This window comes from Corylus avellana, chromosome 4, assembly GCF_965113065.1.
Source record: "Corylus avellana chromosome 4, dhCorAvel1.hap1.2, whole genome shotgun sequence".
In the NCBI taxonomy this organism is placed as follows: domain Eukaryota; kingdom Viridiplantae; phylum Streptophyta; class Magnoliopsida; order Fagales; family Betulaceae; genus Corylus; species Corylus avellana.
In genome coordinates, this window is record NC_142493.1 from 12,946,664 (window position 1) to 12,973,655 (window position 26,992).

The 26,992-nt window shown below is 40.7% G+C and overlaps 1 protein-coding gene across 1 annotated transcript in view; it reads right to left on the reverse strand.

Moving 5' to 3' along the window:
- Positions 1-26,599, reverse strand: part of ARC3 (GTP binding protein) — a 69,604-nt gene extending 43,005 nt beyond the window's left edge. The window contains exons 1-5 of the mRNA XM_088515082.1: positions 26,247-26,599; positions 21,526-21,584; positions 9,240-9,304; positions 8,957-9,091; positions 5,284-5,332 (exon numbers count right to left, since the gene is read on the reverse strand). Coding sequence (XP_088371208.1) covers positions 5,284-5,332; positions 8,957-9,091; positions 9,240-9,304; positions 21,526-21,584; positions 26,247-26,569 — 631 coding nt within the window. The 5' untranslated portion in view covers positions 26,570-26,599. The remainder of the gene's footprint in view (positions 1-5,283; positions 5,333-8,956; positions 9,092-9,239; positions 9,305-21,525; positions 21,585-26,246) is intronic.
- Between the last annotated feature and the right edge of the window lie 393 nt (positions 26,600-26,992).

The following is a 26,992-nucleotide window of genomic DNA, read 5'->3' on the forward strand; positions in this document are numbered from 1 at the left end:
TTAGCAATCTGATGGAAGAATTTCATACATTTGTCTCCCTCTTTCAACCAACGAATCCTTGATTTTTGCCTCCAACTAATTTCCTCATGTAAGAGGAACCAACTCCCTAACTAATAACCTCTTCCTCTCAATTTCTTCAGCAGATAACCCTCTCCCTTCCTCCTCCCTCTCAAGAGCCTTTATATCATCCATACGAGCCTTAATACTCCCTCCCACGTTGCCAAATTCCTGATCATTCCATCTCTTAATATCCCCCTTAAGAGCTTGCATCTTTGTTGCCAAAATAAAGCTCGGAGTACCCTGGAAGTGGTAAGACTCCCACCAACTTCTCACTTTGTCCACAAAACCCTCCGCTTTAAGCAACATATTCTCGAACTTGAAAGGTCTTTTACCTCCCAAAATGCAGCTACAATCAAGAATAATAGGTGCATCATCCGAGCACACCCGAAGCAACCTCTTTTGTCGCATACTTGGGTAACGGGCTTCCCATTCTGGAGAAACAAGGAAACGGTCTAGCCGTGACCAGGAATGGTTGTTAGAACAAGTAGAAACCCCCCCCCCCCCCCCCCAGCTAGCGGGAAATCCATGAGACCCTGCTCCAATATGAAATTTGCAAAATCCCTCATCGCGGACCGAGAAAAAGCCCCCCCGGATCTTTCACTAGGAAACAGAGTAGCATTGAAATCCCCTCCTATACACCAAGGCAAATCCCACCAACTCATAAGACCCACCAATTCCTCCCATAGGAGACGCCTGACGTTGTCTCTATTAAGGCCATACACCCCCGCAAAAGCCCAAACAAAACCATCATCAACGTTTCTAAAAAAGCAAGCCGCCACAAAACTGCCCAAAGCCACCTCAACCTTCGTAACTACTTTTCTATCCCACAACACCAAAATACCACCCAAGGCCCCTCTAGAAGGGACATAGCACCAATCCCCATAAGGGCACCCCCACAAACTCCTCACAAAATTGTTCGTGACAAAGTCCACCTTTGTCTCTTGAAAACACACTATATCCACCTTCCAACTTCTAAGAAGATTTCTAACCCTTAGCCTTTTATCCCTTACATTCAAACCCCTCACATTCCAAGAAACGATCTTCGGCTTCATTAATTAGTCCGATTAGCCCTCCCCTTTTTGCTGTCCCTCAAAAAACTTCCACTGTGCACCTCATAATTAACAGAGGAATTAAGATTATTGAGCTCTCTTTTACCTCTTCTTCCCGTATGAATATCCATGGCTGCTCCCTCTTTCAACGCCTCTCCCTCATCCTTACCAATGCCCTTGTTATCAGCCAAAATGAACCCAAAAGCCTCCTTCAACTTCCCATCTTCTCCATCACAAGAGAAACCCACAAGCTTGCTGAATTGAGTAACAAACTCCACCGAGATATGCTCCTGATCCTCAAAAGGAACCAAAGCTAAGGAATCTGGAACTAACGACTCCCCCTGCGAACTGTGATCCTTACCCCCAAAATAAACTTCTCCCAAAGAGCTAAAACTCTCATCAAAAGCACTGACCAAAGTCCCTTTCCACCTCGCAGAGATGTCCACTTCTGGCAGATCCCACTTCTCCAGACCCGGAGGAATCTCCCCCTGCAGATCAAGCATCTTCTGTCCAGCACCATTACCCTCCCCCAAATCCTTTCCCGTCATCATCTGACTTATATCCGGCAACTCCCATCTTTCAATACCCGGAGGAAGCTTGCCCTACAGATCACACCCATCCTTACCCGACAGCTTCGCTGGCTGGCCCAGCCTGAAATTCCTCAACTGGCCTAAGTCCCCTCCCTCCCCCTTGTCAAACTCCCTTCTAGACTTCCCCCCTACTTTCGGAACTATCGTCTGCCCCACCATAACTGGCTTCTTCAACTTCGCACGAGCTCCGGCAGCATCCCAGGAGGTACCGACGGAACAGCACCAGTCGATATCTCTCTTCGATCACCCGCCGAAGGAATCGTCGGCTCCTTACCCAGAATACCCAGGCCTGAGTCACTCACCCTCGTCGACATTGGCGCTTGTGCAACTATTCCGATCGCCGGAGACAGCCCATCAACTCTATCGGCGCCCAGAATTCCTTCCCCTGCCGCAACCACCTTCGTCGTTCCCTTCTCTGTTGGAGTTACCATCGTCGGCGCCTCTGCTGGCGACCCAAAGAGAGCCGAAAAATCTGAGCTCATGAAAATCGAAGCTGGACTCTGCCCAGAGTTGGACGACGAAGCACCCATATCCCCCTCCTTACTTGCTGCCTTCCTGCTATACCATTTTAGGATCTTATTGGGTCCACGTCCCGCACCAGAGGCCTTCTCCATAATGGACTTCTAACCTGCCGTCTTCATGGTTAGGCCCATGGGCTGGATCTTTAGCAATCCACTAGTCTGTGGGGCCACCAGAGGCTTCTCCACAAAATCTTTAGGCCCACAAGAACCAGACCCACAACTGCACGTGCATCTAGCTCCTATACCTTCGAGACAATTCTTGATTTCCTCCTGTAACTTTAACAGGGAAATCTTCAGCTTTTCCTTCTCTTCCGCACACACGCAACCCTTACCAAACGTTCCAAAAGCATGCTCCTCACAGGCTTTCTCCTTGGAACTTGAAGCCTTCTTTTGCAGTACCCCATAGTTGTCTCCACTGACCAACGCATACCTACTCGTCGGACCCTTAGCCGGAACAGGCACCTGAACCTCATGACCAGCATGGCAGTCAACAAGAGAGCTTGACGCGGACGATTTGCTGATCCCTACATCACCTCCTAATAGCCATTTGGGAACTCTCGCTATTGGTTCTGCAAAAGACCCAAAGGGTTCCTCTACCTGCTTCGATGAGGAAAGCAAAACCTCTGTGAAGCTCCTTCTCTGGTTCCCTGTCACTGCCCTCCTCGCTTCCCCAACGAATGGTTGAACAAAATCAATAGCAATCCACAACTCTGACTAAAGTTGGTCCCAACCCTTCCTGTGCCAACCTTCAGGCACCATGACTCTACCTTGCCTCTCTCTACCATCAAACGCTTCTAAAACCAGAAAGCTCCCATGCCTATTGAAACATTTCTGAGCTAACGTACGTGGAAAACTACGTATAGATGCATCCCAAAATACCCTTGAATCCTCCACCGCCATCAACTCATCAAAGATCTTCACTAGCCACACCACTTCTTTCCAATCCAGCCTTATCCAATGAGTCTTGCCTCTGTAGCGTTCTTGTAGTTTCAACACCGTATCTCCATCCTTCACGATCAACACAAACTCCTTAGACTCCACTGTCCAGGCCCTAGACAACCCCATAACTCCTTATTTGTGACATCTAATCCCTACAGCTTTAGACCTCCCTACAGCTTTGTAGTTTTTCTCAGATTTATTGAGAAATAATTCTCAAAAACTTGAAAAAATCATTGAAAACAGATCATAAGCATTTGGTTTCGGTAGAATCTTGACACTTGATAACATTAGAAGGCAAGGTTTCACCCTCGTAAACTAGTGTTGCCTATAACCCCTTGTGGTTAATTAAACTTGTTGATTTACTAAGAGCGGAGATTCCATTTAAAATCTTTGATTTTTGGGCAGACCATCCAGATTTCTTACTATTAGCAACTAGAATGTGGGAAGAAACTATTGTGGGGACTCCGATGTACCAACCACCAAGTTCATCTTAATAGGCTTAGCCCTGACACCAGGTCATGTAAGGAGCTGAGAACCAAGGTGAGATTGGAGTAATCTTGAGAAGGAGACTGCATTGAGATGGCAAGTTGCAAACTAGATAGTTAAGGAAGGTTAAAGGGAACTGGTGGATATAAGTTTGTGACTGCGAGGAGCCATACACAAAAGAGATCAGATCATCAATGAATTAAAACGTTGGGTTGGTTTTTTGTTGATGAACAAAGTGACATAGATGGTTCAATGGATTCACTAATTAAACTATGGGAATTCTAAAAAAAATTGTTACTTAATCATAGATGTTAGGTTGGCTAATTCGATGATCAAAACAATTTGATCTAAGTCTAAAATTGATAGGCAAAGTTAGAATTCAAATGTTGGGTTAAAAGTAAAGAATTGGAAGCACTCGGTTGATGGACGTCTGAACGAGTCATTTTTCAAAGTGTTCAAATATCTTGTAACCGACACTCATTCAGAGGTTTGCCTGAAGAATGGTTTAGAGAAAGAGGAGGCACATTCAATCCAACATAGCCAACCCCAAACATGTTATTATATAAGTTTAAAGAAATATGACAAAGACTAAACTACCCTCAAACCCTAATACATTCCTCTAACACTCCCCCTGAAGCTAGAGCATACATATCATATAAACCCAGCTTAGAACAAATAAACTCTAACCGATTACGACATAAAGATTTTGTAAACATATCAACTAGCTGGCCTCCAGACTTCATGAATGTTGTAGATATATCTCCATCAAGTATTTTGTCTCGGACATAATGACAATCAACCTCAATATATTTAGTCCTTTCATGAAAAATTGGTTTATATGCAATATGTAAAGCAGCCTAGTTATCAGAAAAGAACGGGATAGGAGTAAGAGCTGAGTAACCAATCTCCGAAAGAAAATGTTGTGAGATATCCATTCGGTCTATACAATATACCTAGACCAGGTTGTTTCTTCAAATACCGAATAATGCAAGTAATAGCTTCCTAATGTGAAAACCCAAGGAGCCTCCAAGAACTGACTAACAACACTAACTGCATATGAAATATCTGGCTTAGTAATAGTAAGATAGTTCAACTTTCCAACTAGACGACGGTACCAGCCTAAATCTTCAAATAATTCACCTTCATCCTTCACTAATTTCTTATTTGGATCCATCGGAACATCAACTAGTCGAGAACCCAAAACACCTGCTCTTCTAATAAATCAAGTGCATACTTTCTATGAGATAAGTTGATACCTGTTCAAGATCTAGCAACTTCAATACTAGAAAGTATCAAAGTTTGCCCAAATCCTTTGTATGAAACTGTTCTTGTAGAAATTGTTTTAATCGGGCAATGCCTTCCGAATCATCTCCAGTAATAACGATAGCATCTACATATACCACAAGAAATATACAGCATGCACTAGTATGTAAGTGAAATACTGAATGATCCGTCTGAAATCTATGAAGACCAAACTTCAATACCGCTTTAGAAAATTTTCCAAACCGTGCCCGCGGTTATTGCTTGAGACAATACAATGCCTTTTTTAACTTACAAACACATACCCTCTGATAACATTCATTCTGCAGTGAATATTATCTACAAAATTAGTAAACAAACTTCTATAAAATCGCTTACCAATAAACAAATTTGTATGCTCCCGAAGGTTTCCTACCAAATGTTTGACCTGAAAATTGAGTTAATAGTTACAATGTTGTGGTATATAAATGAATAATCATAGAATTATAAAGGCATATAACAAGGACAGATTTTGAATAACCTACAAATTCTAATTGGTGAACTTAAAAATCCTCCAAAACTGTGAAATACCAAAAACAATAATAGATCACTAGTAAATGAATGGTCAAAGTGAACCCTTTCATTCCAAATTAACAAATTTGGAATGAAAACTAGTCGTACAAAAAAAGGGCAATCCATCAAAATCAAGAAAAAAAAATGAAAATAGTGAATAAAGATCCAAATGAATCCCTATCTTTACATCTATCTACAAAGATACCTTTATGGATGTCCCAATCACCCTATTAACCGAATCACTACAAACTATGTACATCAATAGTCCAGGGGTGTTAAAATGGGACCGCCTCAACCAACACTTCCATGCCTGAAAGTTATGAATTTGACGTGGTGTTCAATAAATCATAAAGCCAACTCTAGTCTGAAAAGTACCAGAGGGTGCAGAAACCCCACCCAAAATATTCAAACCTCAAAAGAGAACGTGGGGTGCACATAACCAGCGGTGTAGGGAAGAATGAGCATGCATTGCATGGGAAAGGGACAAAGTGGTTGCTAGTGATCATGCACAATGTGACGTAGATAACTGGATTGGGTCAAAGAGCGCTAAAGTACTTTGTTTATTTCTTGTAAGTGTGTGCAGAGTGTCGCATGAGTTGTGTGGAGTGTGGTATGCGACTTGGAAAGAGACGTTTTTGGGAAGAACTTTGTCTTGATCATGGGAATGAACACTTCTTATTGATATATTGATGTATTTAAATACATTGAACGAGACTACCGTGAGTTATTATTCTATTAACTACTATCAATTGAATAATTAAACTCATGTGTGCTAATAGCATTGACTCTTAATCTTGGGAGGACTATGAACTTAAGCATAAAGTATAGGTTACTCTGATGTACCTAGGAGTGAGTGTATAGTCAAAACCTCAATACGCTGGGTAATAGCATTTAGCGTTGTGAGAATACTAACCTTCAAGGTGGAATCTATAATCTCTATTAAGACAAGAATATCCCCTAAAAATATTATTGTCACTAATGGGAATTGATTATTTTGAGTATCAGGACTACGCATTTTAGTAAGGAGTTACTAAAATAAAATTACTCGATAGAATTCTTTTCTAAGAGTATAAAATAATCAAGAAATTAAATTAGGTAATCAAGGAATCAAGAGGTGGAGAAAAGGGTGTCAAAAAATACTGGAAAACTGGAATCGGAACCGAAAAACTGGGAACCGGGAAACCGGGCAACTAATTCCGGTTTCGGTTGGAAAAAACCAAAAACTGAGGACCCCAGTTCCGATCCTGGTTTTTGGCACAGGGGTATAATTGGAAAACCGGAACCGGGTGTATATATATATATATATATTGGGAAAATATATTATAAGTCCCTAAGTCAACGCGCCATAATTAAAAACTCTCTAGTTTTTTTTTTTCGACAATTTACTCCTTGGGTCAATTGAAATGACAATAAAATTCCTACCATTAAAATTTTTACCATTAAAATTTTTTAACAGCCGTTAGGGCCATTCAAAACGCACAGTTTTACCTGATTAAAATATTAATTTTTTATTAAGTTAATTTAAAATTTTAAATCTAAAAATTAAAAAATAATAATAATAATAAAAAAGTAAAAAAATAAAATAAAATTGAAGGGTGGCCAAGGGTGGCTTGCTGCCACCCCCAGGTGGTTTGGGGTGGCTTCGGGTGGAGGGGTGGCCTGCGGGCCACCCTAAACCCCCAATGGGGTGGCCACGAGCCACCCCTGGGGTGGCGTACGGCCATCCCATAGGGGTTGGGGGATGGCCAGGGGTGGCAGGCCACCCTTCAATTTTATTTTATTTTTTTAATTTTTGGTTTTAACTTTTTAAATTAAATTAATAAAAAAATTTATATTTTAATCAGGTAAAACGGTGCGTTTTGAGTAGCCCTAACGATTGTTAAAAAATTTGACGCTAAGGATTTTATTGTCATTTCAATTGACCCAGAAAGTAAATTGTCGGAAAAAAAAAAAAAAAAAAAACCTAGAGAGTTTTTTTTTAATTTTGGTGTGTTTACTTAGGAACTTATAATATATTTTCCCTTTAATATATATATATATATATATATATATATATGAATATTTTTTCCTTATCTCTATTCTCCCACAGTCCCACCCCAAACAGTGCAGACACTCAAGCTCCTTTCTTTTTCATACACCCCACCACTTATTTATTTTAATTTATCTTTTAACTCTACCATCAGGCCATCACCCATTCTCCTTTCTTGAACCGAAGGACAGACAGTAAAATTATTTGATTTCCGGCTAAAATTCAAGTTTCTTTGAACCGAATACAGAGGGACAGAGAGACAAAAGAACCAAAAATCAAATTGCAGGCTTTCAATGTTTTTGCTATTGCTGAAGAGAGAAGGGACTGCTTTCAAGAGCTCTCTCCACTGTAAGTCTGTAATTATATTTCTCTTTCAATTGATATTCTTTGCTCGAGAATCTACTGATGTATGTTTGGGTTTATTTCTTTTCTTTGATTGATGTGGATAACTGGGTATTTCTTTTCTTTGCTTGAGAATCTACCGGTTACCTGGTTCGGATAACCGGGCACAAACTGGAACTGGCTGGTAACCGGGACCCTGTTCCCGGTTCCGGTTTCCCAAAACCAAGAACCAGGGACCCCGTTTTCGGTCCAGATTTTGGCCAAAAACCGGGAACCGGGACCGGGTTAACACCCCTAGGTGGAGGAAATAAAATAAGCAAAAAAAATTTTATGCCAATATTTCCTCTGCCGGTTGCACCGTCTCAACCCCAAAACCTCCACATAGCTCCTCCTTCCCACCCCCTCCTTTTCCTTCTTTCCCTCCCTGGTCTCTCTGACCTCACACAGAAATGACTTTGCCAGACACACCTCCAAGATAAAGCGTTCCCATTCTTGACCATAGCGACCCTCTGGAATAATAATCGAACCACAACATTGCCTTCCATCAAATTCTTCTATCGTCAAGAAACGCCCATGTCTATTGGAACATTTCTGCGCAATTATCTGTGGATACCCTACTCTAGATTGATCCCAGAAGACCTCAGAAGTTTCCACTACCACCAGATACTCCACTATGCGTACCAGCCACACTAGCTCATCCTTCTTCAAGAAAATAGATTTTTGTTTCCTGTTACTTCTTTCAAAAATCCTCACCCCTGAAGCCCCTCCTTTAATCAACAACTCAAAAACTTTGGACTCCACGGACCACCTTCTCGAACCCGCCATGACACTTACCAAACAACTAAAAACTAACACCAAAATAGTACTCACGCGCCACCCACGTGCCTACACTCAGGCGTAGGTGGATGAGAGAGAAGAGTATACTGAAAACCATATTAAATATTCTGAAATATACCAGCACACAACTTACAAACTTAAAAGATTTAGACTGCACTATAGTCAATCTTGCACACAAGAAAAATATATAAGACAGAATAACATTTATGAATGATTACTATATAATCCGAATTATTATTAGTTTGTGATGTAAAGGAGCATGTAATGTCATAGTTCCCAAGCACATTTTACCTCCTCTTGGCGCCTCTGTCCTTCGAAGCTAAATGGCTTCAAAATAACCACAATGGTAAATCCATTTGCAGACTTTATTGTTCGAAGAATATCAACTGCTGCAATGTGATCCAAGCCATATCCTGCACTAGCCACCTAGAGAAGACAAAATAGAGCCGGGAAGTATTCATTGTAAGTTTTATAGAGCTGATCGTTATTTTTTAATGAAAAGCACACAGAATTAATCAAAAAAACAAATATAGCCTCTCATTATACAAGAGAAATAGGTAAGGAATGTACAAACAAGGATAATAGCTTTTCGACAAAGTTTTATGGATAGTGGAGCTTCAAGAATCCTGGGAGTAAGATCTGCAAAAGTAATCCAGAGGAGCAATAGATAAGAGGAAGTGATGAATATGACATTCAAGAAGCCAAAGCAATTTTCATTAATAGGTCCTGACATGGGTTCTACAAGCTGAAGGAATACTTTTTATTGAGTTTGGTTGAATTAATTGACTTCTGGTTTCTTCGAACCAAAAAAAAAAAAAAGACAGAGAGAGAGAGATCTAAAATTCTATTTTTGGAGTATGATTGTGATTTGACAGCAATCGTTTCATAGTCAATAATTGTTTAGGTGTGAATCTAGTTGATTCTATTCTTCTCTAAATTTATTATTCTAGTTTAGTCATCAGAAAATAAACAGAATACCTTATCCTTTACTTCAATTATGTCACTGTTTCATGATTTTGCTCCTACATAACCAGTTCTTGCAAAGAAAATTTGAGAGCTTCGATCGGTTAAATTTCCAGCACGTTTGGTTCTCTTTTTATGCCAACTCTCCACCAATTTAGGGTGTAATACTAGTAGGACAAGGGAGTCTCTCTCTACATGGTCAATATCTTCAAAGGATTAATGGATACCGAGTGTTTTGAGTATCGAGGCATGTAAAAATTAGTGTGCGCTTCTCTTTTTTCTGTGCACTGTTACTCTTCGCCAGGGTTTACCATTCAGAGTCCATGAACAACCCTTTGAACTTCACTTGTCTTATAGATTTATGTTAGAATATAATTAAATGATTAAATTTACCTCTTCCTATTAGCTTAAATTTTTAGGATAATTAGTGATTTTACTTGGTATTAAAGCCAAAGATCCTAAATTCGAACCTTGACTCCATCAATTCACCTCTTATTTCAATTAAATATTCCACATGTTGAGTCTCACCTATTAAATGGAAATTTGAGCCTACACGTGAAGGGGAGTATTAGAATATAATTAAATTATTAAATTTACCTCTTCCTATCGGCTTAAGCTTTTGGAATAATTGATGATTTTACTATTTACAATCCAAACCATACACCACCACCACCACCACCACCAACCCCCCCTTTAAAACGCTAAAACCCCTTAAGCTTCCATCACCTTTAGCTATAGTATAACCCATCAAACCATCCTTACAGTGCCAAACACAGCCGCTGGCCAATAAGTTTTTGCAACCAGCTTTCTCAGAGAAACAGCCCCTTGTTACCATTATTTACTGTCTGTTCAAATCCTAATTGATTCTTCAAACCCTAAAACCTTTCCCTCTCCCTATCAAACCCTAGACACATAATTTTTCCCATCTAAAGTGGACTACAAACAAACAGAAAGATTCCTTAAAGCTATCCTAGGTCATACTGTTAATATCTACTCTCTGGGCCCTAGAACAGCAGCCTTGAACTTAATTTATCTCACTTGTTAAGATCCAAACCTTACCCTTTTTTCCACACATTTAACCTCCAAACCCACATTTTTCCAAACCATTCCAATCCATAAATTATAACCCTAACATCTGCCAAAACTCCCAAAATGGCAGCTGCCAAACTATTATCCATTGTTGGGGAAGGAGGTGGCCCTTTTCAATTACTCTCCTGGACTCCATCATGCTTCCGATTCAACTTCCCAGGGACCTTGGCAGTTCCAATTTCACGGGCAAGGAGGTGGTGTTGGCATCAATGAACTCAATGTCCATCAACATCGATGGTGGTAGTAACAAAAATTAGCGTGGCAGGTATACCATCTCCACGGAAGGGTGCTCACCATATAGGGAGGTGGTTCGCATGACAGAATGCAGCTCAATGACGGCGATGAGGAAGAAGGTGTTGCGCAACTCCGGACCACTGGACATGGACCAAAACGCAATAGGTGGATCTTGGGGTCAAAAAGCAGTAGGTGGCTCAATGGGTCATAATGTGGTAGGAGGCTCGATGGGTCAGAATGCTACGGGTGGCTCCAAGGAACAAGGGTTTCCCATTCATGTTTCTAAGGCTGTAGAGAACTCTCATGAAGAAAATGTGAATGAAGGAGGGGCCTTTCATGGGATTCTTCAGTCTTGGAAAACTCAATTGGAGCTTATAAAAGTGGAGGTGGACCAAGCTTTATTGTGGGTTCTTGAGGGATTAGAGTGCTTTGGGCCAGTTTCTCCTCAGCACGCCGGATCTCTCTTCAGGGGAGGCAGTCATGATGCATCATTGTTTTGTGTCTGACAGTGTAGGGGTTGGTGTCCTCTCGCCCACCAGTGCAGGAGAGTTTCTACCGGTGATTAATGCTCCGCCTGAAAGTTCACCTTTGGTCGTCAGCTAGTCTAGAAGCGCGCCAGAGGTCCTTCCCCCCCTTTTAGGTGATGTCGCGCTGATCAAGTTCTAGTACGATATTTAGTGCGGGATCAGTCCTTGAAGGAAGCTTTTCCTGAATTATTTCGTATTACAAGTAATAAGGGAGCATGGGCTAAGGATCATATGCAACTGTCCAATGGTGTTATACAGTGGAATGTTCCCTTTTTACGAGATGTTCAAGATTGGGTGGTAGAGGTGGTGGTGGCTTTTTTTGGAAAGTTATATGCTTTCCGTAGTCGTATGGGGGGATGGATTGCACCCGGTGGACTCATTCTAAACGACATATCTTTGAGGTAAGGTCTTTCTTTTGTATGCTTTCTGTTACGGGAACAAATGCTTTCTCTTATGGGAATAGATGCTTCCTCTTTTCCGTGGAGGAGCATATGGAAGATAAAAGTTCCATTGAAAGTCAGTTTTTTTGTGTGGACGGTGACTCTTGGAAAGATTCGGACTTTGGATAATTTGCATAAAAGATGTATCATTGTGTTGTATGTGTAAGCACAGTGGCAAGTCTGTCAACCATCTTCTCCTTCACTATGAAGTGACACAAACTTTATGGAGTGTGATATTTTCTCTTTTTGATGTCACATTAGTCATGTTTGGAGGGGTAACATGACGTAGCGGAAGACTAAGATAACTAATCAAAGAACATCGTCTTTGATTCTGTAAGGAGAAGCGTCTTCGTCTTCTACCCAAAAAGATAAAAACAAGCCCGCGGGCTAAAAAAAAGATAAAACTCCGCAGAGTATTTGAGAAAGAATTCTCTGATTTTATAATAATTCAATTAGTTCAGTTTTACATAATAAGCAAGCCTATTTATAGAAAATAAATACTTGTAGAAAAAGTAAACCTACTTCTATAGAGAAAGTAAATCTAATCCTAGTAGAGAAAGTAAATATAATCCTAATAACAATAGTAAACCTAATCCTAATAAGGAAAGGAAAATAATTAAAGCAAATCTAACCTTATTAAGGAAAAGAAATAAAGTCCTAATAAAATAAAATAAAATCCTAATATAAAATTGACAATCAGCAGGAATCGTAGCAATCTTTCCTTTTGTACTTCCATTGTTTGAGAAACAGATAAAATTCTGATCAAGCGGTGCTGCTCCAATATTATTTTTGATATTTTCTTTATTTTCGTTTTTACTGAAAATAAAGGTAAATATTGTCCTACATCAGACACCCCCACTTGAAAAAAACTCGTCCTCGAGTTTTCTTTGGGACATGGCACGGGCAGCTCCTCTGAAGAAAGGTTCTTGGAGAAATCTACATAGATGGCATCAAGATACGATTTTTGCTTTTCGTCTACTTCCGGAAAAATTCCTCCAACTATTTCTTCATGGATTTCATCTTCAACTTCACCGTTTTCTTCAAATGAATCAACAATTTTTGGGGTGATCATGATGAGTTGCACCTTGGATGGAGGAGGCGGTGGTTGTTCTTCCACTAATGTAGTTGTTGGAACAAATAGTTTTTTTTTTTATAAGTAATAATGATATAAAAAGAGCGCAGAGGGGCGCAACCCATATACACGGGAAGTATAACAGAGGGCGCCTAGGAAGGAGAAAAATGAAAAAGAAACTCAGAGAAACTAATCACTAAAGGAGCTAGCCAAGCGGCCGTCCAAGAGTAAAGAGTAAAGAAGAAAAAATGAGTCAATTCCTCTAAGGTCCTAGTGGAATTTTCAAAACATCTAGCATTTCTTTCATTCCAAATACACCACATAAGACACAAAGGGATCATCTTCCACACAACCGCGCTTCGAGATCGTCCTCCCGACCACCAACTAGCAAACAAGTCCCTCACCCGGCACGGCATGACCCAATGCAACCCAAACCGCTGAAAAATCATGTGCCAAAGAGCACTTGCGAGCTCACAGTGGAGAAGAAGATGATCAACTGACTCTCCGTTCTTCTTGCACATACAACACCACTCCACTACCACTATGTTCCTCTTGCGCAGCGTGTCATGAGTCAAAATTTTTCCGAGGGCCGCAGTCCACCCAAAAAAAAGCCACCCGCTGAGGCACCTTGGTACGCCAGATGCTCTTCCAAGGAAACTCCTCTTGATTAGAGATGGACAGAGCCTTATAGAACGACTTAACCTCAAACTTGCCCTTCCTAGACGAAGCCCAGCAAATACGATCTACACTGCCAAGAGAAACCTTGCAAGAATACAACCGATCAAAGACAGGAGAAACCAACTCCAACTCCCAATCTTGGACCGATCGAACGAAAATGACATTCCACTCAATAATCCCATTCCTCCCAATAAAATTATCCTTCACCCAAGCATCTTTGTGTCTGGCGATACTGAATAAGGACGGGAAAGCTTGCTTCAAAGAATTGTCCCCACACCAAATATCATGCCAAAAACGTACTTTCGAACCCTCCCCCACCTCAAACCGAATACTTTTGGCAAAGGAATTCCACCCTTTACGAATATGCTTCCATAGACCCACACCATGAGAGCCCGAAACATCCTTCGTGCACCACCCACCTTCTTGGTCTTCATACTTAGCTTTGATCACCTTGCACCAAAGAGCCCCGTTTTCATTTGCATATCTCCAAAGCCATTTCCCCAAAAGAGCTTGGTTAAACTGGTGCAACTTCTGAATGCCAAGACCACCATATCGTAGAGGGCTGCAGACTTGGTTCCAACTTACAAGATGCATCTTGGGCTCATCCCCTAATCCTCCCCATAAGAAATCTCTTTGGACTTTCTCCATCCTTTTAGCGACACTTACAGGAATCGGAAGCAGAGACAAAAAGTAAGTCGGAAGATTAGCCAGAGTGCTCTTAATGAGGGTTAAGCGACCTCCTTTAGAAAGATACATTCTCTTCCAACCTGCTATCTGACGCTCCATCTTTTCGATCACTTCATTCCACATAGCCGTATCCTTGTACGAAGCCCCAAGAGGGAGACCCAAATACTTCATAGGCAAATCGGCAACACTACACCCAAGGATGTTAGCTAAAACCCCAATGTTCTCCACCTCACCAATGGCCACAATCTTTGACTTTCCCAGATTCACTCTCAAGCCAGAAACAGCTTCAAAACATAAGAGAATGAGACGAATATACCGGATTTGCTCGATAGAATCTTCGCAAAAAATCAAAGTATCATCCGCAAATAAGGAGTGGGAGACCATCAACTCCGACAAGACCCTATTTCCCACCAAGAAACCCGTCAAAAAGCCTTGGTCAACCGTCGCATTCACCATCTTACTCAAGGCCTCCATAACAAGCACAAACAATAACGGTGAGAGAGGATCCCCTTGTCGGAGTCCCCTTGAACTGTTAAAGAACCCTTCCGGAGAACCATTCACAAGAATGGAGAATCTTACCGTCTTAATACACCACTCTATCCAAGCCCTCCACCTCTCGCCAAAACCACACCTATGCAGCAAATACAATACAAAGTCCCAATTAACATGGTCATAGGCCTTTTCCAAGTCCAGTTTACAAAGAACACCTGGCACCCCTGATTTCATGCGACTATCCACACATTCATTTGCAATGAGAACTGAATCTAGGATTTGCCGACCCCCAATAAAAGCATTTTGAGAGTAGGAGATGACCTTACCCAAAATAGTTCTCATCCTATTGGCAAGAACCTTGGACACAATTTTGTACACCCCTCCCACCAGGCTAATGGGCCGAAAGTCCTTCATCTCCACCGCATCCGCCTTCTTCGGAATCAAGGAAATGAAAGTTGCATTCAAGCTCTTCACCAATTGACATCTACGATGGAACTCTGCAAACACTGCCATAACGTCTTGTTTAATAAAACCCCAACAAGCTTGAAAAAAAGCCATGGAAAAGCCATCTGGACCCGGAGCCTTATCACCATCCATGCCTTTTTACCACCTCCCAAACCTCATTTTCCTCGAAATCTCTTTCTATCCACCTATTATCCTCCTCATCAATGGACAAAAACGGCTGGTTATCCATTCTAGGGCGCCAAGTGCTTTGTTCCGAATAAAGGCTTTGGTAATACTGCACTATGTGATCTTTTACCTCAACTGGATCACCTGATAAAACGCCATTAATACTAAGCACTTCCACACGATTGTACCTTTTATGAGAATTAGCCATCTTGTGGAAAAAACGAGTATTCCGATCCCCCTCCTTGAGCCACAAAGCTCTCGATTTTTGGCGCCAATGAATTTCTTCACATAACAATGTATTCTCCAAGTCTTTCAATTTGTCCACCTTCCGGATTTTCTCCTCATGATCTAAACCTCTCGATTCTGCCAACTCATCCAACTCCTGGATACCTCCCAACAACTCCTTTTTTTTCCTCCCAATATCCCCAAAGACCTCCTCATTCCACTTTTTCAAGTCCACTTTAAGGGATTTTAGTTTACTAGCCAGCACAAAACTAGGCAAACCCTCAACCGAATACAACCCCCACCAAGAAGCAACCTTATCAACAAAACCCTCTGCCTTAAGCCACATATTTTCAAATTTAAAACCCTTCTTACCTCCCCAAGGAGTCCCACAGTCCAGCAATAAAGGAAAGTAATCCGAGAGTAGGCGTTGAAGTCTCTTTTGAGAAACTGCTGGGTAATGATCTTCCCAATCCGAGGAAAGCAAGAATCGGTCAATCCTCGACCAACTCTCATTTTCTTGATTATTGGACCACGTAAATTGACCCCCCAACATCGGAATATCCACCAAATTATTCTCTGAAATGAAGTCCGAGAAATCCATCATGCCCGAGGAATAATAGGAATCAATGGAGCGCTCACTAGGAAAACGTACAATATTAAAATCCCCGCCCAAACACCAAGGGACCTCCCACACCCTCATCAGACCAGCCAACTCTTCCCAAAGAGCCCTTCTCTCCAAGTCCTCATTCGGCCCATACACTCCCCCAAACGCCCAAACCCATCTATCCTCTACATTTTGAAAAGAGCACGCCAAAGTGTAATGTCCCACACACTCCTCCTTACACTCCACTACCCTCCTATCCCACATCATTAGCATCCCCCCGACGCACCATTAGAACCTTTATGCTTCCACCCCACGTGCTGACCTCCCCAAAGACTATGAATCACCTCTCTGGAGATAGTCTCCATCTTCGTCTCAATCAAACACACTATATCTACTTTCCATTCCTTCAAAAGACCCCTAATGCGCAACCTTTTTCTGAGGGCATTCAACCCTCTCACATTCCAAACTACTATATTAAGCTTCATGATCTACCACAACTGCCCCCTCACCTTCCACAATCTCATCAAGTCCTTTGAATGTAGGAACACAGGCAGAAACACCTCCCAAGTCCGAGTCGTGCTGCCTTCTAGAATCTTCAATAGCTTTGAATAAAGCCTCCAAGTCCTCCTTTTTCCCCTCATCAGAAACACCAATTTTTGGGCAAAATTTGATGCAATTTCCAACTACCCAGTTGGATGAAATTGTGTCTGACCCTAAATCCTCCAAGCCTGCTGTTTCAGCAATTTTGTCCCCATCCATACCTGAATCAGACACAAAAAGCTCCAATACCGATGTACGATCCAGTCTTTCCTGCCCAAATTGAATCGATGGACCCAAACTCAAATCCTCCCCCCGACGAGCCTGCTGAGCCCATTCTCCCACGGCGAGAGGGTTTGTGCCGGCGAAACCAGCCTTCCGGCAAGAGGGACTCCCCTTCAGAAGCTGACGAGTGGCCCAAATCGAGCCCTCCCCAATCTCGCCGGTCTCCATAGGCCTCACCGGCGCCTTCTGTTGTTCCTCCTCCGACGGGAGTGTCTCCGGCACCCTCTGGGACTGTTCCGACGTCGGTCCCAGGAGCCCCATAAGCTACCCAGACGACGAGGTTGCGGCTTCTATCGAACCCACCCAAGTCTCGTCCCCTCTCTGCGGCCCATTCTTTCTCCTCCTATAAGTCAACAAGGTTGTCTCTTTGTCGGTAGGCTGGGTCTTCTTCACCGGACTACCGGGCTCCAAGTTTCTGGTTCTCTCTTCGGCCAGGAAAATACCAGTAGCCCACGCAGACGTGCCGCTTAACTCCCTGGGAGTCCTTCCTGACGCTGACCCATTCCCCCCTCCCCCTGATAAAACTCTAACGGCCAAATTCGCCGGAGGAGCCATGGGAGGATGCGAGTCTTTCAGATTTTCCTTAAGGGCCTCCGAGGAGGCCACAACACTCAGACCAGCTTTAAATGGGATATAGCCTGAGCCCACGACTCCTTTGGGCTTAAAAACCATTTTCTTCTTGACCTTTAATCTGTTTGTTCCTCCCGGTCCAACTTTCTTCTTCCCCTTCACTTCTGTCTTCCCCAGTCCATCTAATTTCATATTATCTGGCCCAAGCCCATTGAACTCCATCTGTTTAACCACCCTATCGATCCTGGTCATTCCCACGTCACATTCCCTCTTCAGACGTTTCAGCAATTCTTTCACGTTGAGGAGCTCGATGCCTACCTGCCCAGCATGGTACCCCATCCCCTCCCATCCCTTCATACGCTCAGAAGCTGACAACGACACCATCTGTTCCGCCGGCCTTGCTGTACCTCTCGCCGGAGCTGAAGATGAGACCTCCACGCAACCTTCATCCTTCGTAACAGACAGTCCCTTCTCTCCCGGATTTTGCACAGACTTGGCCGGCCAGAAAAACTTCGTCGGATCCCCCCCAGAAACTCCCTGAGCCTTCGCCGAAACTTGGACCTTCTTCAGACATACTGAATTCTTGCCATAGGCCTGTGCCTTCTGTTCCATAGGTCCTCGCCGACTTTGAACATGGCCGTATTTGTCTCCTTCCTGGGATTCCTTCGTCTGCAATCTCACGGAAGAATTGTTGGAACAAATAGTTGTGGCTGCACAAATTTGTTTCTCAAACGGCAGCTCCAAATTAACAGCCTCAATATCCCTTTCACCATAATTAATATTCTCTTCATATACGGAGTGCCTATTTGTAGATTTATGAATACGGTTACGGACATGTCGACTATGGCTTACGTGATCGTCAAGGAATCTGTCAACATAAGGATAGTGAACGGGTTTGACTCGGATCCCATAGTCATCTTTAGCATCATTGTCCCTATGATTCCAATGGGAACCCATATGCATGCGTTCCAACGTTTCCCGCATCTGGCGCAACTCCTGTTGCATAGCATGCATAGTCTGCTTGAACTCTTGGAATTTGGTTCTCCAAGGAGCCTCTGATTGCTTGATGTATCGCTGGTAGTCGGATCTCGAAACATCTATCTCACGAACGGCATCGTTATAGATGTTGTTGTTGTAGTATAAGTTGGCCATCGAATCCGGATAATGCCGGCTCAAATACCCCATGAATTTGGCTCTTGAAAGAGTCCCTGCCCTACAAGCGGCGTTGTTGGAGAAGTCTGTCACCATTGCGCTGATTGACCATGATCTAGATAAAGCCTGCTCTGGTACCAACGAACGCAGCGGAAGACTAAGATAACTAATCAAAAAACAGTGTCTTTGATTCTACAAGGAGAAGCGTCTTCGTCTTCTACCCAAAAAGATAAAAACAAGCCCGCAGGCTAAAAGAAAGATAAAACTCCGCAGAGTATTTGAGAAAGAATTCTCTAATTTGATAATAATTCAATTAGTTCAATTTTACATAATAAGCAAGCCTATTTATAGAAGATAAATACTTGTAGAAAAAGTAAACCTACTTCTAGTCGAGAAAGTAAATCTAATCCTAGTAGAGAAAGTAAACATACTCCTAATAACAATAGTAAACCTTTTCTTATTAGATTTTCTTCCTCTCTTTCTCTTTCTTAGTCGCTCTCTTGTATACTCCCGGTGTACTAGGGTTGCGCCCCTCTGCGCCTTTGATAAATATATCTTTACTTATCAAAAAAAAAACAATAGTAAACCTAATCCTAATAAGGAAAGGAAAATAATTAAAGCAAATCTAACCCTATTAAGGAAAAGAAATAAAGTCCTAATAAAATAAAATAAAATCCTAATATAAAATTGACAATCAGCAGAAATCGTGGCAATCTTTCCTTTTATACTTCCATTGTTTGATAACGGATAAAATTCTGACCAAGCAGCGCTGCTCCAATATTATTTTTGATATTTTCTTTATTTTCGTTTTTATTAAAAATAAAGGTAAATATCGTCCTACATCATAGCAGATTTGTTAGCTTGTTGGCGTGGTCAGCAAGATAATATTTCAGCTAAGGAGGTGTGGCCAATAGCACCACTATGTCTTATGTGGATTATTTGGCGATAGCGAAATGCAAGATATTTTGAAGATCAAGAAAGCTCAATGGAAGAGCTCAAAAAGTTGTTTATTCAAACTCAATTCCATTGGGCTGACACTTTTAATGTGCCTAAGATTTCCACCATGTCTCAATTTTTATCTTTATGTTCCTCTTTTTGCCTTTAGTGGGGCCTTTCTTTGTATACATCCTATGTACTAGGGTTGCGCACCTCTACGCTTTTCAATGAATCACTTATTTACCAAAAAAATAAAAGGCTACAAGGAGCTAAGAAATTTGAAGAGCTCCATCAACTATAATGCTAGAGGCGATTCAAGCTGCGGAAAAAGCAAGGCGCATTAGAGTTGTGAGCAGCTTATGGGGGTGTTATTTTGTTTATGTGGGACAAAAGGGTGGGGGCGAAGTTAGGCAAGTGGGTGGGGTTTACCTTGGCTGTGTTTCGGATGGGGTTAGAAGGCTTCTTTGGGTTGAAACGGCTGGTTTGCTCAGTTGGTGGAACTTGCCTTGATATAATGGGGGTGTTTTTTGATCTTTCTAGTTAGGTGTTTCTTTTTGTATACTTCTTGTGTACTTAGGGACGCCTTATGCATTTAATAAAATTTGTCGATTACTTTATTAAAATCTTTTTACCACAACAAGCCTTAGGTGACCTATATTGATCAAGGACAGCTCTAATCTCTATTTTAAAATCTGTATTACATAATAGAGTATTTTTATTTGCTTGCTAAAAATGAGAAATTGTGGAAGCATACAGGTTTTAGTATAGCCAAAGTCAAATCAAGTCAGGTTTTAGTAGATGGCCGCTCCCACTATGGGGTAGACTTTTGGGTGTAGACTTTTGGGTGCGACGAGAAAAGACTTAAGGATCTTTTTTCAGTCATTGAAGAGGATCGGTATTGTAAAGATGGGGTTTCTGCTTCAAAATCTAACGGGAAGATAGAGCTAAAAAATTTGAAATGCTCCATTAATTTTGAGGCTAGAGATAGTGGCTCTAGTTGGGGTAAAGGCAAGACAGCTTTGCGGGTTTAGGACTGTTGTGTGTGGGTTTAGGGTTTATTTGGGGTTTTAAGGGTTTTCTTTGGGTTTTAGGGTTCTCTTATACTCACTGTGTACTTAGGAGCGCTTTACGCTTTTTGATATATACAACATTACTTATCAAAAAAAAAATGCTTCATCTATACTTAGTTGCGCCCTTTTGTGTTTTCATGAAATTTAAATACATATAAAATTAGAAATAAGATAGAAAGCAATTTTTCATCAACTAAATGATCAAACTCACCATTTTCCATTAGCTTAAGCTTTTAAGAAAATTGTTGATTTAATATAGTTTTAGAGTAGAGTTCCTATCTTCGAATTCTGACTCTACTGCATCTTCCATTTAAAAAAATTAAAACCCTACATATTAAGCCCCACTTATTGAGAGAGAATCTGAGCCCACACATGAAATGAATTATTGGAATATTAACTAAATGACTAAACTCACTCTTTCCCATTAGTTTAGATTTTTAGGCCAATTGTTGATTTAACAAGATTGATGGAGAGGTTGCGGGTGCAAGCTAGGTACATGTGTAAATTAACAATAAAAAATAAAAATAATAATAATAATAATAAAACTTAAATAAAATCGGAATAGTAAGTGGAACATCCCCAAAGTGGCCCAGACTCTAAAAAGTCATTGACAAGGAAAAAGTATGATAGAACTCTAAGATTTAGGTATAACTTAAAGAAAGAACTAACCTTTTTCGAGGAACTTTTGTTGTAATTTTCCCTTCATTGAATCTTTCATGAGAATACTCCTGCAAAGAGTTGATAATGATGGCTATCTCACATACAAAAGATCAAGAATGATTGTTCCAAGATAATTGACTGATCCTAGCACATTTCAAAAATATCATAAAAGGTAATTTTACCAAATGTCTACTTCTCTATGTTATAAAAATTTACTAAAAGCACAAAGGGATGCAAACCATGTAGGTGGAGAGCCCCAAAAAGAAAAGGAGAAGAAAAGGTTAAAAGGAAATAAAACTAGATCCTGGTGTTTACATCATTCAAGAGAAAAAATAGGTGAAGGAATGCAAGCTAGAAGAGAAAGACATGCACAGAGAAAGAAATCAGGGAATACATCCTTCAGCCATGTAACACCCTAGAAATGTGCTAGGAATAGATACCTCCTAGGGTAATTTTATGATGTTGTTAGCTGTTTTAATTTTTTTTAATTTGTTGTGTGGGACTTGTTTGTTTTATTATTTCTTTTAATTGTGTGGGTTTAATAGGGGGTATATGTTAGAGGGCTGAAAAAGACTTGTGTTGGGGTGCAACAATGCTACTCTGCTCACTTGGGCAGCTCTTAGAACATGCCTTGTAGGATGCGATTTCGAATGTCATAAAAGGCTTTGGCTTTCCTCACTGGCACCAATTGGTTTTTAGATGAGATGGTCAAATGCTCAATCCAATAAATGGTATCATAGCTAGGGTCATGGGTTCAAATCGCAGGAGCGTCATGTTGATGGAGGAATTGTTGGGGTGCAACAACGCCGCTCTGCTCACTTGGGCGGTTCTTAGAATATGCCTTGCGGGGTGCAATTTCGAATGTCATAAAAGGCTTTGACTTCCCTCACTAGACACCAATTGGTTTTTAGATGAGATGGTCAAAGGCTCAATCCAACAACTTGACTAAAAAGTTCAATGAAAGTTGAGTCTAAAACCTAACAGAATCTGCTCCACTTTATTTGTCTCCCGAAAGGAAAGTTTTCTTTATTAAAACAAGCTCTAAGTGTATGCCAACTAGTCACTATTTTGTAGGAGAAAACAATTGTCACTTTATTTTTTTCAAACTTATTTAAAAAAAAAAAATAAATAAAACGGAGGTTCTGTTTTACAAGGAAACATGAATAGTTTCTGCTGCTAGCATGTATCCAAAATAATCCTAAGTTATTTTTGCAACCCTAGCTCAAATACACTCCTTCAGCTGCCAGTATACCACCCCCAAATTAAACCCCACATTAGTTTGAAAACTCAGCTCTCTCTCTCTCTCTCCAAACTAAGACCTGAAAACCTAAATCAGTTTCTCAAACTTTTCTATTGAAAACTGAAATTCATATTTCATGTACCCTATCTAGAATTTCTGTATTGTTTCTATGCAAAATCAGTTGCAGATTGAGCCCCGAAACTAATTCCTAGAAGCTGCCACTCATGGTACAGCTTCTCGCCAAGATTGTGGTAAGTGTTCTCAACAATTCTTTCAATTTTTGTTGAGAACACTTACCACAATCTTGACGAGAAGCTGTACCATGAGTGGCAGCTTCTAGGAATTAGTTTTGGGCCTCAATCTGCAACTGATTTTGCATAGAAACAATACAGAAATTCTAGATAGGGTACATGAAATATGAATTTCAAGTTTTATTACTTATCAAAAAAAAAACAATTCTTTCAAGTTTTGTGAATTCCTTTTTCAATAAATCTGAGAAAAACTTCCCCTATTTGTTTTTCCTAATTCTTATGGCCTAAATCTAGCAAAAACAGTGCAAGAACAGTTCTTTCACGGTCTCTTGGTTTTCTCCTAAATTCATGACCAAATTTTGCTTAGGTATGAGTCCTAATAAGCCTTGTAATTGATATTTAATCATGTTACTAACAGAATCATTACAGAAACCTAATAATGCATGAATAACGAAATTAAAGTCCGATGTTTGAGTTCCTATGCATGCTGCCCAATACTAAGGAAAGCGCTTTGGATCTGATTTCTTCTCTCTTTTTTGATAAGTAATGTTGTATATATCAAAAAGCGCAATGCGCCTCTAAGTACACAAGAAAGTATACTTAGGAAACCCAACCAAAAGCTCAAGAAAACACCCTAGAACCCAGAGAAGACCCAACCCAAGCAGCCCAAAGTAGAGCCACAGCCATACAGAAACTCAAAATACAAAGTAGTACTAAAACCCTACTAGAGCCACATCCTCTAGTCTCAAAATTAATGGAGCATTCTAAGTTTTTAAGGTCCCTTTTCCCCTTAGTATTGGAGACAAACACCTCCGGATCACAGTCTCTATCCGCTTCAATGACAGAAAAAAGACTCGAGTTTTTTCTCGTCATCCCCAACAGTTAATCCCAAGGTGGGGGCGAGTTCCATCGCTTCTAGGACCCCCTCGGAATAGCCCTCCTCCTCAACCACGGCAGTATCCGCCACAAAAGCTAGCAGGTTCTTGTTCTTATTCAGCTGCTTACCTATATTACTCTTCACCCTCCGAGAATACCCCTACTAAGACTTGGAGACAAAAGAATAAATAGGAGTTCCACTATCTGTCATACCAGGATGAGAGAGGTGAAGTCTCGTACCCAGCTCAGCTGCCCCACTAAAAGAATCACCAAAACCAGCCGTCGAAAAGGGAAAGGTACCCAGTTGCTAAGGAGGAGCAGGACAGACTTCCTTGGCAACTAGAACCGAATGAGAAGGAGCGGGACTCGAACCTAAAAACCCCCATATATGGTTTATACAACATGATTACCTGGTCTCCTGAATGTTTGACAGTATCAGAGCACATTGTATGACTATACTAGTTTAAGTGTTGAGTGAATGATTTATGATGTTAGCATGCATTCCAGGAACCTAGGATAAGATGCTTTGTACTATAGAAATTTTCTGCAGCACTACTGTCACCAAGAAAGGTGGTCATTCTAAGGAGATGTTTTGAATCAAAGTGACCATAGGATAAACCCACTTTGACTTGTCTTTCTAATGATCCAAACCACACAATCATTGCACACTTGTCTCTTTGAGGATAGTGAGATCAATGTGCTTCTCCTTAAATCTTTGTTTCTGAGATCTCTTTTGGAATGGGCTATTGTATATGATCCTAACTTCCCCTTTGGGAATCTGGTAGCTAAGGGCTCGGCTCTCTTGTATACTCTTCGTATACGAAGGCTTTGCCCTTTTTTCTAATAAACTTCTAATTATTCGTTAAAAAAAATATTAAAAGCATAAGGCACCCTAGGTACACAAGAAGTATAAAAGAGAAAACACCTAGTTAGAAGCAAAAAGAACAAAGAAATCATGATAACTTATCACCAAAAAATAAATTAAAGTAGTTGTCCAAAGATACAGAGTATTGAAGAATAAAGACTAAGGCTCCTCCAAAATCCTCGCACAGTCCTTAAAACTCATATCATTCCCTTCATAGACACTACAAAAGACACAAAGGCACCATTTTTCACACAGCAGCACTTCGAGAACTGCCAGCAATCCACCAACAAGCATATAAGTCAACTACTCGTCTCGGCATAACCTAAGACAACCCAAATCAACTGAGAACACATTCCAAATAGATTCTCCTAATATACTATTATAGTATATCATTTTATTTTCTATAGGTCCCAAAAGAATCTCAAAATTATAAAGAAAAAAAAAGAACTCAACACCGCCCCCGCCGTCAACCACATAATTATATCTCTCAAATGCTAATGGCTCAAATTCAAACTTAGTATCCAAAATGCACCATTGAGTCATACAATAAGGCATTCAAAATTCGATTGGGGCTTGCACTAGCGAAGGATGGCTATGGTGGGGGCTACATTGGTAGTAAGGGTGGCAATTCGTGTTCGTGTATGGAGTTCAGGTCATGTCGAGACAAGGGTATAAGACTATATGGGTCAATCTTAACCGGCTAATTTCATGTTGGGTCTATGTCAGATCCAACCCATTTAATTAAACAGATTAAACCCATCAACTTTAATCCGCTACTTTTGTGTTATGTTTGTATCGGTTTTGCGACTCTTGTCAAAAACTGTCAACTCTGATTGGTGGGGATGACCCAAGTAGGGATTAGTGCCAATGAGAGAAAAAGTAGTGTTTATGGTGTGTTGGCAAGTGTATGAGAGAGGAGCTATGGACGAAAAATGTTTTGCACCATAGAAAAATATAAACCCTTTTATGAAAAATATGGGATATTAAAATGCTTTTCCTTTGACTAAGTTCTCTAAGTGCAACCAAACACCAGAAAATACTAAAAACATTTTACAAAAGATATTTTACATCAAAATAAAATAAACTGGCTAAAACATAACATAGTTCAACCATCTACATCAAACGCTATGTTCTTTCTTGCATTCAGCCACGAAATATTTTCCAAATATCAATTATTACCCCCAAAAAGAATTGCAGACATGCAGGAGAGGGTCCTTATGGAGTCGTATAATCCATGCATCTCAACATTCCTATGGAATTGCAATTGACATTTGGTAAACAAATAATTGCATTTAAAACCATTACACCCAATAGCGCTCACCCCAATCACATAACCATGAACCAACAGCAAATATTGCAACAAAACATTATCACAATGCATCACCCATTTCACAACCAATTCCCCAATCAGCAACTACATATCCCCTATTCACCCTAAAATTCACAACTTACTTAGCAAATTAAAACCATATCTACAAAGAAAGGTTTCTTGGGTTACCAAAACCGCATCGACGAGGACTTGAAGGGCGAGCACAAACAGAAATCAAGAACCGCGTCCTTCCTACTCCCAATGCCAATAACCTCAACAAAGTCGGTGTCTCCCCATATATCCTCGTCATTCACTTCACCCTCATCATATCCATTCGATGAATAATCTCTGTCCAAACTCATTGTAACTCGAAGACACCGCTTCGAAGTGCTTTTAAACTTCAATCTTGCCCCATATTTTCTGGAGCCTCCGTAGAAGATTCGATTCGAAAAATGAGGACACAAGCAGGTCCGAGAGACCGATTGGAAACTCGTGAACACAGGAAGCTCCATGGAAATGGGCTTAGTTTGGAAAAAAATTTAGCGCCGCCGACTCTCAAATAAGAGACTGATTGGATTTGGTCGGAGAAATAAAGCTTAAAAAAAAAAAAAAAAAAAAAAAAAAAAAAAAAAAACCTTTGGGAACAGATTCATTGTTAAGTTTTTGTCAAAAGTATATTTTTATCCTTTTTAAGCTTTTTTTTATCCTTAAAAACGCTTTTAATTATTTTACTAAACTAGTATTTTATTATTCAAATAGACTTTTTGAGTGTTAAAAGTCTTTTTAGACCCTTTAAACGTAATTTCAAATAGACTATAAAACAAGAAAAGAAGCAGCAATTTTTGAAATTTGGTACCCACCGGGCCACCGCTAGGGTGCCATGTGGGCGTTTGTGATTGCACAAGATACATACCGCCATACCGAGCAACCATCTC